General features: G+C 40.3%; 1 protein-coding gene across 1 annotated transcript in view; it reads right to left on the bottom strand.

Annotated features, from left to right (window-relative positions):
- Positions 1–12417, bottom strand: part of LOC145772187 (HEAT repeat-containing protein 5B-like) — a 38570-nt gene that overhangs the window by 3590 nt on the left and 22563 nt on the right. Inside the window, exons 23-39 of the mRNA XM_082584038.1 lie at positions 12308–12397; positions 11069–11225; positions 9106–9264; positions 8285–8391; positions 7880–8024; positions 7514–7617; positions 7123–7200; positions 6529–6699; positions 5764–5856; positions 5062–5242; positions 4367–4552; positions 3537–3664; positions 3218–3356; positions 2151–2289; positions 1595–1710; positions 967–1085; positions 58–169 (exon numbers count right to left, since the gene is read on the bottom strand). Of these exons, the coding sequence (XP_082440164.1) occupies positions 58–169; positions 967–1085; positions 1595–1710; positions 2151–2289; positions 3218–3356; positions 3537–3664; positions 4367–4552; positions 5062–5242; positions 5764–5856; positions 6529–6699; positions 7123–7200; positions 7514–7617; positions 7880–8024; positions 8285–8391; positions 9106–9264; positions 11069–11225; positions 12308–12397 (2224 nt within the window). The remainder of the gene's footprint in view (positions 1–57; positions 170–966; positions 1086–1594; positions 1711–2150; positions 2290–3217; positions 3357–3536; positions 3665–4366; positions 4553–5061; positions 5243–5763; positions 5857–6528; positions 6700–7122; positions 7201–7513; positions 7618–7879; positions 8025–8284; positions 8392–9105; positions 9265–11068; positions 11226–12307; positions 12398–12417) is intronic.

Raw genomic sequence — 12417 nt, 5'->3', positions numbered from 1 at the left:
CAACAATTGGATAGCGTACAGTTACAGACGATTGACAATTGCAAAGAAAACGTCTACCTTCTTTTGTGAATTCCAGCACGGAGGCAAGACCACTTTGTAGAAGCTGGATCCATTCCTTCCGGTAGGTGTTCTCCTTGACAAAGGGGGAGGTGAGAACAGCTCGAAGAGACTGGGAAGGAAATATAAAAAGTTATATTCTGGAGTCGTTTTTTCTTCTCTACACAGAGTGGTGGTATGATCTTAACCCTTAGGTTGGGTTCCTGGAGTCTTTCTCAGTTTGGGGGGGGGGCTGTCGATTCTTCTTATACTTTAGGAGTGATATCTCTGTTATTTTTTAAGGCTTTGAGAGTTTACACATTATTTTTTGGTAGCGTAATGAAGAACATGCATTGCAATGTTGTGATTAAAAATTTTTTACATAATTTTGCATAAACAGTTAGGATTAACGAGACATGGGCCAAATTAATTACTTTCATCCAGCTGGTGGGAAAATTTTGAACAATAGAATATGAAATATTTCAGAGGATGTGCTGAGAAATGCCTTATATCTCTCAATTTATAACCTTTATTCGCTCAAAATTTCAGCTAGATAGAGGTGAATAAAAGTTAGGAAAAGTCAAGAAATCTCGTAGTCGCAGTCTCAGTGGTTTTAGAGATACAACTGTGGATACAAAAAAGTTGAATTGACAGCCCCCCTCCCCAACCTTCAAAGGGTTAACATACAAGTACTTTGAATTAAGAAAACTCGTAATCTGAATGACAAAAATAACAAAATTACAAGTTTTTAAAACTACGTTAACCTCAGCGCTCACTATTTAAGTGACTTGTCCAAGTGTTTGATGACTATTTTAGAGAAATTTAGAATAACCTCGAGCAAATAAACTTCTTCCGAATAAAACGAACAACCAAAAACAGGGGATCTTGCTGGAAACCACTTAAGCTTAAAATTCACTTATCAATAAGCACCTGCAGTGCGGTGGTTGTCACGACAACGGATGACGTTTTGAGATCACCGGAGCGTGACATCCCTTCACGCAGAATGCCAACAAGAAGGAAGAGGACAGTAGGAAGAATGGTTAGGCTTCCTATAAGCAATGACAAGATGAAATAATCCGCTTGACAACCGAGTATTGCAAGAATTGACAGTGACAGATACGTGTTTCAGCCTCGTCAGTATCACCGATTTAAGTCACAAACCCAGATACCAAATCAGCCGTTTTTAGATTGATTCAACGTCTGCAGACGTAAAAAAATGTTGATTTGTTGTCTGGGAAGGTGCTGCTCTCCACTGACATATATTTAAGATTATAACAAGCAACAACAGCAGCTGCAGATGATTTACAGTATATTAGGTTGCATGGTGTTCACCGTCCTTCCCCAGACAGAAAATCGTTCGTTTTCTACATTGATTAACATTCGCAGACGTTGAATCAATTTAAAAACGACTGAATTAGTGTCTGGGCTAAGATGACCTTGTAAAATGACGTGATTGTGAGGATCATGTGATGCGACCAAAAGCAATGAAGGAACAAAAATACGGCGCTAATCTCTAGCAATATAAATGGAAAATTTATTTATTTTTGATCATATTTACCTCGCGCGGAGCAGAGGCATAAGACGTCGCTTAACAAATTGATGGCGATCACGACTAACTCCGCCCCTTCCGGGGATAGCTTCTTATTGGTTACCACCTGCTCTTGATTGACAGATCTGTGACGAAACAGATCATTAGTGTAAAGTCATACACACTACACAGTTGACAGCAACAATAATATTAACGTCCCTTGTAGTAAACAATGAGGTCGGACGTTTGATCTGACCGGTCGACAGTTGTCGGTTCGATACTCGCTGACAGCACGCTTACGATGTTTTGGCATAAAACAGAAGCAATGAGGTGAAGAAAAAAAAAGTACCAGCAAACATTAAAAATGCTTTCATGGAGTATTCTATACAACTTTACAACAAACAAGTTTTAACTCCAAGAAAACCATTTTATACTATTTTACGACATCAAACAACCTTAAATTAATGTGATGTCAACGTAACATCCCAGGCAGCAAAATCCGTTATTTTTACATCGATTCAACGTCTGCAGACGTTGAATCGATGTAAAAATGACGGATTTTGTTGTTAGGGATGCAATTACGTACCTGAAGGTAGGATTGATGGAAGGGATGTGCCTGACCAGTACACACATGCATACTTCCAACACTGCAAACACGGTTGATTGGCCAGTCACAAACTCGCCAGACTCCCCACCCTCTCCACTGTCTTGTACCTCGGTGAATTCTATCAAGATTGTGAAGTTTAAGACTCAGAAAGTGGGTAACAAATACAAAGTTAATTATCAGTGAATTTATGATATAAACACAAACGGTCTTTGAAAGTAAAGCACCTCGTAAACCTCTACCACATGCAACACAACAGGCAGAACCAAATGCGCAGTGTTAAAATTTGAATAGAAAGAGAAAAATTCCAATACACGGGACCAGTGTTGAGGCTAGTTTATAAAACTATGTCGATACCGGGCGGGTATAGAACTTAGATCCATTGCCTCACAACCAGACACTTCAACCTCCAAGGTTAAAAACTCAAGACACTTGTTGATATTTTTTCACTGCGTAACTTGTAACAGCTTGTAAAGCTGTAAAGCTTTTCCTAACAGCACTAAGAAAATCAAGTCGCAACAACAGAAGGTTAAAGATATGCGGCGCAATTTTAAACTCCATTTCATTTCCAATATGGGTTGACAATGAATTCTTTAATTCTAATTTCTAATTCTTTATAGAATCAATAGATAGGCAACAGTGCAACAATTGAAGTACATGCTGGCCCATCCACTTCGTTTAAAAAATAATAATAAAAATAACACTGTTCACTAGGCTTTTGATTGAATGACATGATGCTGAACCGTCACAATGAGTAAAAGTGATGGTTCGCGTCATTCCGACGTTTTGTCAATCAGCCACTACCTAGAAAGCAAATCCGTCATTTTTACATTGATTCAACGTCTGCAGAATCACCGTCTGAAGACGTTGAATCAATATAAAAATGACAGATTTTGCTGTCTGCGTACGGACCCCCGTCAATCCAAAGTCGAAATAAATGCGGACTATCACCTGGAACATCTTGTGATGGTTTGGTTTATTTGAGACCAGAAAAGCGTATCATGTTATCGCAAGTAAGAAAAAAAATGCTTGAACATTGCGTAGCCTACCTCCTCCTCCTCCAAATAGATGTTCTTTGGCCGCTCGCAGCACTTTCTTGACAACACTGAGCACAATCTTCTGACTTGAATAAGAATCCCTCGTCAACAAAAGACGATGAAGAACGTTCAGTATTTCAATGCCAAGCACCTGAGAAACACATTCATTCACAACCAATGGTTTTTACTTCCTTCTTTTCTCTCACGCGAAAAATATATAGATAAATAAACAAGGAAAAGAATTTGGAAACATTCAAAGATGTGGTCAAAAAATAAAATAGTTACATCTTGCTTCAAAGCTGTGAAATCTTTTAGCTACAAATCATCTCACCTGGTCATTGCCCAGTTTTGTCCTGGCCCATCTTGAAGACAACAACGCATCGAGGGACGACAGACACGATACAGTGACACCTATTGATTCAGATGTTCTTGGAGAACACAACGCCTCGACACAGACACCTGTGAAGATAAGTCATGTTTGAACATTGAGTACTGAGCGTTTTATCTTCACTGATCACTCAGACAGTGAATACACGAGAAGGATGAAAAAGACTGAAGAACTAATGGATGCGCTAGAGATGAAGAAGACTACAGACCAACTTTCAAGGGAAAATGGAGTAAGATGGTATGAGCAATGAGCATGTACTAAGGAGGGAGGAAGTTTTCTGCGAAAGGCATTGACTTGAAAGATGAATAAAACGAAACGGAGACGACTAGGTCGGTTGGTTGGTTTTGAATCTTTATCCTCGGACTGACAAAGCCTTGATAGGTTATTCCTGGTAGTTTCGCATACTTGTAGAGGCTTTTGACGCCGGGCCGGTTACCTAGATTGACAGAGTGAAGTTTCCGATTGTTAAAGTGTTGTTGCCGGGGAATTATTCCATTCATTAGATGCCGCTGAATGGAGAGCAGTCCTTAGAATGCGTTGTTCAAGCGCATACCCCGAGACTCGAATCAGCGCCGTTTGAACTAGAAGACTAAAAATAACAGGTAAAGAATGAGGCAGACAAAGTCGGACTGAAAGAAGAAGCAGTGGATAAAATTAGATAGAGAATAGGGGTTAAGGCAATTGCTACAAGGAAAGAATCGACCACCCTTACCAGTGGGGATAAAACCCAATTTGGATGATGATGATACTTCGAGTTCAAAAATCACTCTCACCCATGACAAGATGAAGATTGTTCTCTCGTTGTTTCTCTTTTAATTCTCTCTCTTTCTCTTCGATGCTTTCCTCACTGAAACCAACCAAGGAGAGCCAAAGAGAAAGCGCATGCACAATCTTAGGCCAGGCATAGTCGTAATGAGGACGTACTGACGTCACAGATTCTGCAGTAAAGAATGCGCCGCCTGTTTGAAAGAACATCAGATTTAAGATCAGCAACGAAAAAACTCATGTTCATAAAATAAACCTTGATCTTGAATTTTAAAAAGGTAAATATTAAAGTTACGGTAAACGATAAGTATGACGATAGCCTCGGATTAACTAATGAAAATAAAATAAAAAGTTTACACAGATAAACCCAAGCCATGGATAAACTAATATTGAAATATTTTACGGAAAACGCTCTGTAAACAAGATAGGTTAAAATATGATCAGCAGGAAACTTATGCAAACAGCAACCACAAAGTCTTTTAAAAACAAAAGACAGCAGCAGATTCAAGTAAGAACAATCGCAGTCAACTTTAACCAGCAAAACAAGCACACAAGGGGAAAGATTTTTCTAATTTAACGACGTTAACTTGAACCTCAAATCACTTTCAACCACTGTTTGTCAATAGACACAATCCATATAGGCTACCGTACAAGGGGCAACATACAGCCTTCACACCGACCCTTGAATTATTTCAATGCATACTTTGTGATTGTAGATGACTTGCAACTTCAGGCGGCAGTTTGAGAATAGCTTGATCTTTGAGCGCCTTCAACCAGAAGTCGGCCAGAACTTTCAACTGGGGCTCCACGAGGCTCAATAAACTCCCTTCCAGTGATCCTTTGCTTTTCTTGTCTTCGCCTTTCTCCACCGAGCTAATATAGACCTGACCAAACAGAAAACTACAATTTAAACACGTTTTTTGTGCCATCAGAGTGGTTGGATGACCTGACAAAAAAGGGAACTTGAAAATTGAAGATGCTAACAGTTGAGAGAAACGGAGGCTTCGCTGCAGACAACTGGTCGACCCTGACGCTTCGGGATGAAGACCAGGTTTCTTTGAAGTAAAATGGAGAGATAGTGGTTGGACACAATTAAAACGTGACTAATACAAAAGCAGCATACCAACAAAGCGGTGAAACCCAGCGATGTTCAAATCAAGCCAAGCTTGTTTTAGGTTCAACAAACGTAACATCATCACCATGTAGACAGGATTACCTTTAACCTCAACGATATATGATATTTTTAAACAGCAATTCATCGGGTACGAATCTGCACCACAACTGATGATCAAAAAGAAGCCAAAAAACAAATACACGAATACTAGTACAAAACTAGAACAAGTAATTGTTACGTTATAACAAGTAATATTATAACGTTATAACAAGTAATTATTACGATTGGTACCTCCGCCCAGGCTTTGAGAATGGCCAACTTTTCCATAGTGGCAGCACTTTCACTATACACGTGTTTCGAATTTCGACTGTCTTGGCTGTTCGCCTAAATACAAAAAGTCATTGACGAAATTCTATCTTCTTGAAAGGCAAGAAGTCGTAGACTGTTGGATTATAATCACAACTGTACACAATCACTCAATCAGACTTACAATATCAATTTTAAAACTGGGAACAAAATTTCAACAATAATCTTAAGGAACATACAAAAACATTATTGAGACTACGAGTGTACAACTGACCTGCAAAACTTGTACGTTAAAAAACAAAACTCGAAGATGATGGTTATTATTATTGTAATTATTTATAAAAATATATCTTGGGATTTAAAAGCAGATGATTTTTATTCTGATAACTTTAAACACACAGCTTTAATAAAGCTCGCTTTGCCACGCAGTTCGATAATGCGTCATGTTAATAGGTCATGCTAACCATATTACGTCAATGTATCTTTCAAACTGTTACGCTTGTAGGTACTCCAGAATAGCTAAAAAAAAAACACAAACGTAACTCCTCACTCCTCAGGCAGTGTGGCCACGGTTGGGGCGGAGAATGGACGCAAACTCGCGTCACAAACACTGTACAAATTGTTTTACAATTCGATTGTTTTCTTCTATATGCGTGACCCAAGCACAAGCATGTGATTTGCAATTGAGAAAATAAAATCAACTGACAGGTAACTCTTATCAGGTAACTTACCAAGGCAGGTAACTCTTACCTCTGTAACCTTTCCCAAACTTGACACTAGAAGTGCGTGCACCCTCTTTAAATCGGACAGATCGCTGACGACCCCGCTACCTATCCAAGCGCTGCAGACCTCGCACGCCCGCACTGTGACCTCATGAGAGGCATCCACCGCAGAAAAGGCGGGTCGCAATGCGGCTCCAACCTGCGGAAGAGAAAGCGTCACTAAAAAAAAAAGAAGAGACATCTCTCATTCTCTCAAGATAAAGAAAAATTGGCGTTTAAAACGTTTCCAAGTACATGTCAAATAACACTGTGTTACACATGTAACTAAAAACAGTTTCGAAAAATACTTCGGGTGATATGAAACTAGTAAGAATATCTTTAAAATTCCAATTTCATCATATTCGATAAGAGGAAGTCGAATTTCCAATACCACAAGACCATCAATAAAGTTTAAATTTGTAAAATGTACAAATTAGGTTGTAGTGAGAATAGAACTCGCCTTCTCTCTCAGTCCCTTTATATGTAGAAAAGCACTATGGGTATGACAATTTATTGGACAACCCAAGGTCTTAAGAAGTATTGCAAGACCGTCCAAACCTAAAGAATGTCATGCGGTACTCACATTGGCTTGGTATTGTTCAAGGATGACTGAGCCGCAAAATTCCGGTTCCGGTACATCTTTAAAGTACCTGATCACGTCCTGTGGAACAAAATGATAATCAGGCGGCACCGATAGATGACGTTTTGTTGAAGATTTAAACTTCACAATAAAAGTACGCCTCTACCACCTTGTTTCGTGTACAAACGTAACCACGTGTTGAACAAACATAACTTTTGTCTGAATGTGCGTGGGACGTAGGTCTATAGATGCCCAGCTCACGACCACTCAGCATGCACTGCGGACAGGAATCGAAACAAGAACATTTGATTGTCTTCTAAACAGTACGATCGCTGAGATCTCAGGCATCAAACTACGACATTGGGCAAAATGATGGCTCTATATCACCACCAACCTGTAAAGCTTCCAGTCCGGCCATCCGTAATGGGACGCTGTTGTCCGTCGATGCCATGAAGGCCATTTTCACGAGGTCGCTCAAATGAAGCACAAGAAACTCACCTGGACAGCACAAACGAGAGTGAAAATCAAACAACTTTAAACAGAACTAATCTAGGCAGGATGCAAAACAAGAAAACTACACGTGAAGATTGTACTGGCTACAAGAGCTACACGAAAGTTATGATAATGTAGCTAACGTGGTACATCTATTTGCAAACATGTCAAGTTGTTCATCGTTGCTCGGTACCCAATTTTAAAAAAGTAATTAGGTGTGGATTTCTGGAACGTAAAAACACAATAACAAAAAACGGGTAAACGACACCTTTCTTTCCGCTCCTGACGATATTTCTCGCTGCAGCGAGATCAAAGTGGGCGGGATTACTTCCACTTTGTCGGCACATGGATATGATTCGTCGGATCAATTCAATGGCAAAGACCCGGGTTGGCCAACGGGGTGGGATGAGGTTCTGCAAGACACAACTGAAAGTAAGTAAAGAGAATGTCGTAACTTTGAAGAGACCACAACGATGTATCCTTGAAAGAATACACACTTCAAAGAGTTTGTCAACACAACGCCATATCATGCTAGTGTCACTCCCTAGAGGTCTGTTGTTGTAAATAAACTGCAATGTTCCACCAGTTAAAACAAGCTTCTTATTCTTCCGCCACAGAAGAGCAAAATCAAAAATTTAAAGTGGTTAGTCTGGCAACCTTATATTTCACGTACTTTCTTTTCAGCTTTTTTGCCGGTGCCAATTTTAAAAGTGTCGTCATCATTGGTTTCGTCACCTGCCTCCTGTTGCTCCGTATCCACTCCTTTGATAGAAGCTGTGTCTGAAAGATGCAAGTTACTCGGTTAAGCATTTATAATAATAATAATGTTTGTTTTTATATAGCGCTGTATCCATCGCAGAATGCGTTGCTCCTCAGCGCTTTACAAAGCAGACAGTGTCAATGCAGCCGTATAAAGGCGCAACAGAGTACATTGTTACCCGAATCTATTCGATTGCTCAATGCCAAGCAGGAATTAAATCCAGTACCATTTTTACAAAGTCGTTGCTATGACCCGACAGAGTATCGAAACCATGCCTACCGATTCAGAGGCGGACGCACTAATCACTAAGCCACCGAGCCGGTCTCCTTTCATTTTCTTTCCATAAGCATCCCAGTCAGCAAATCTGATATGCTAGCTGGGATAGCTGACTGAGGAACTTGTTGGAAGGTTTGCAGTTTGGTACTGAATTGAAATTGTAGCTGATTGAGCAAAACTCGGCATATTGATCAGCGAAGTAGAATGTGCTAAATAATAATATGCTAAACTCTGTCGAGTACGTCCTGTTGACATCATTTCAACAAATAACGAAGATAAAAACCGTCAACTTTTGCTGAATGAGTTGTGAAACAATGTCAGTAAGTTAGCAAGCAGTACTGTACGGCATTTAATTAATTACCAAAAAATACTTCAAAGAAACAAAACTTTAACATCTTCCCGGTATCATAATGTCGCCCACACAGAAGCACGATTTCAAACGAATTGATTGAGCTCACCAGTAGAAGCTGCCAGCACAGACTTGCACAGAGGGATCCAGAAGCCGAGCTTTTCAAGCGCAACTGCCTGCAAGATGTGGCTCAGAGTGTCACGAGCATCAGAGATCAACTTCCTGTTCACCTCTCTGTCCAGGAGACTGAAAATGGCTCCTTCCAATCCTGTGGATAAAAAGATGAAACAAACATTAAGAATTCATCATTATCATCGAATTTGTTTTTTCAACGTGCAGGATTTGCGGGGCAGTTCACTCGTAGGTCTCGCTCCGGAGAACTGGCTAGCTGGGTGTCAGACGTTTTCTTCGTAAACAGTTTTTCGTAAAACAATTGTTCGTAAAGCAATTCTTCGGGCATGCAATTGACCGTAATACTAATTGTTCGTAAACAAATGTTCATAAAAGTTAGGCTACAGCTTTTTTTTTTAAAAACAGTTACAATTGTTTACGAACAATCAATTAGGGTAGCCTATATGCTAGAGATGTGCTAATTGTGCTTAAACACATAATTGTGCCACTGAAAGAAATCTGCAGCTCCTTGCCCGTTCAAAGCACTGGTATGCTGACGGCACCTTCAAGACAGTGCCTTCACTGTTTGAACAGCTTTACACAATACACGGACTGACGGAAAACACTTCAGTGCCTCTGGTGTATGCCCTGCTGGGGGACAAAAGGAGATGGACATACATTCATGGAGTTGTTACCTGCTGTTGCTGTTCCAGAGACAATCATGACTGACTTTGAGATGGCCATGGTCAATGCAGTAAGCAGAGAGTACCCACTTTCAACTCACCGTGGCTGGTTCTTCCATTTGTGCCAGTGCATTTGGAGAAAAACGATGGGAATGTATTACCAGATGTTGCTCAGCCAGTAATTGACTACTTTGAAGACACTTGGGTTGGGCGCCCAGATCGTCGTCAAGGGCGCCGTCCTCCAATGTTTGCAATTCAAATGTGGAACTGCTATGATGGCGTCCTCAGTGGCCTTCCCAAAACTAATAATAGCATTGAAGGATGGCACAGAGGGTTCATGTTCCAGGTATCTGCAAACCATCCAGATATTTGGAAGTTCATATCTGCAATCAAGCGAGAGCAAAACCTAAATGAGGTTCGCATTGAACAGTATGTCAGTGGCCAGGCAGGACCCCCTCCAAAGAAGAAGTACAAGGACAGTGCAGAAAGACTAACTAGAGTCGTCCGAACCTGGCGTCAAGACTTTCAAGATGATGAAATTTGTGATTAGCCTACTTGCGTGGAATTGCACACAATACTTCATACTAAACTTGGCTTGTGGACAATTTGTACGAAGTTACTTAAAGTAGTATTGGTAGTGTAAGCAAAGAATTGCTAAACACAGACAATTGTTGTATTCCAATAAATAACAAAAAATGCGCTTTTTCATTGTGCTTATTTGTTTATGTCTCGTAACTTGGTTATTCAGGAAAACTTGCATTATGCACCTTCATCGGAAATTGCAAGACAAACCTTGCTGTTGCGAAAAATTGTTCACGAACAATTGACCTATCACCTGTTTACGAACAATTCACCTATACGAAGAATTGATGTATACGAAGAATTGCTTTACGAAGAATTGCTTTGACGAACAATTGTTTACGAACAATTGTTTTACGAAAAACTGTTTACGAACAATTCACCTATAACCGGCTAGCTGCATGAATGGTAGATTCACATAGGAGATCTCTACTTCTCATGGTCAGAAGGGCCGGGTGATCCGACTCGGATCCCAATAAATTCCACTCTTACACTTCAATTTATTCAAAACATTTAACAGTCTTAAGAATTGATATCAAAAGTCTTGTGAATTGGAAACGTTTGTATTTTTTGTCACCAGACGCATCGTAAGTTTGAATATTAACCAATCAAGAAATGGCACAACACAGCAATGACTATTGCAACATGAACTAATTTTGAAAACTACCACGATTTGAAACATATCCAAAACCCTTTCACCTGTTTCCCCGATCTCAACACCCCGTTTGACATTGGAAGATGGTTGTACATTCTTTCCGGCAATGGTACACACTTCCGCCGCTTCCTTCTGAGCCAGTTGCCGCAGACATGAGACAGCAGATTGGCGCAAGATCAGGTGCCAACTCGAGAGGTACCGCTGAAATGACAATCAAATAATGTGCAAGGATGGCGAGATAACGTTGAAATTCCGTTCATTATTTTTCATCTTAAACTTTTCTGAAGGTGTTGCAAACGTGTCAGCTTTTTTAACTTAATGACTCTTATTTCGAGTGGGATGGCGAGTGGGATAGCATAGCGCGTCGGATAAGGCGCTCGTTTTCCAATCATGCAATCCTGGTTCGACTCCCCGCTTATGCTGGTTGTTGACAAAACACCGCTCACCTCTACCCAGGGTGTAATAAATTGGGTGAGCGTATAGTTGCTGAAGAAAAGGCCCTCGAGAGAGGAACTGGCCCCCCTACTCTCGTTAGTGCCGAAGGCTTAGTATAATGAGAACATTATCTTCTCATTCCCGATGCTTGGATTCAAGTATGGGATCCACCTTTACTTAATCTTATTTCGGCCTCAAGCACGTCTTAGCATTTGAGTTTTGACGCTTCTACCTTTTCCTAGACTTTTGCTTTGTTGACATTGTATTGTTTTCGCTGTGGTGGTCAGAAAAAAAGACAACTGTGAACTTCTGTACCGTGACGTCTTGCTACGTCGTTGCGTGAGTGACGTGACGTCTGTCCGTAACGTCTGTCATGTGAGTGATACTTGAAGAGAAGTAAAAATATACTAAGCCTAGTTTTGCTGGGAAGACAAAGGCAAAAAATCCTATTGAGTGTGGCGAGGGATGTCGTGTTCTGGTAAGTAACGGCAAGAACTTAATACGTTCTCACAATCGAGCTGTATTTACTTGAGTGGCCGTGAGGGTAAAGAGTTGAATGTTAAACTTGCAGCAATTTCCATTCAATCTAATCAGAAATAAAGAACCCACAAATGTAGATGCTTATCGGAAGTCCACCACACGTTCTAAACTGTTTCATCTTTTCATTCAATAATACTGAGGATGAACAGTTCAGTTTTCAAAACGTTTGCTGAACATGAATTTAGTATCAAGGCTACTGTCTGGGCTCTTTATTTTTTGTATTCAAAGGGCTCCTACATAATGTTTCAAAGAGACTAGAATGAACGTTCATCTTTGAAATATGAACAGGATATCACTACAATACTTACGCAAAGCCTCGGTATCAGACTGATCAGCTCGACGTGGCGCGGGGCGAACATGTGGAGTTGTTGAAGACACGATACAGACTCGGAACGGACCTGGATAGAAACGAAACGTC

Source organism: Aplidium turbinatum, chromosome 1 (genome assembly GCF_918807975.1).
Source record: "Aplidium turbinatum chromosome 1, kaAplTurb1.1, whole genome shotgun sequence".
In the NCBI taxonomy this organism is placed as follows: Eukaryota; Metazoa; Chordata; class Ascidiacea; order Aplousobranchia; family Polyclinidae; genus Aplidium; species Aplidium turbinatum.
The sequence above is the reverse complement of the archived record's forward strand: the minus strand, read 5'-3'. Positions and strand labels throughout refer to the sequence as shown.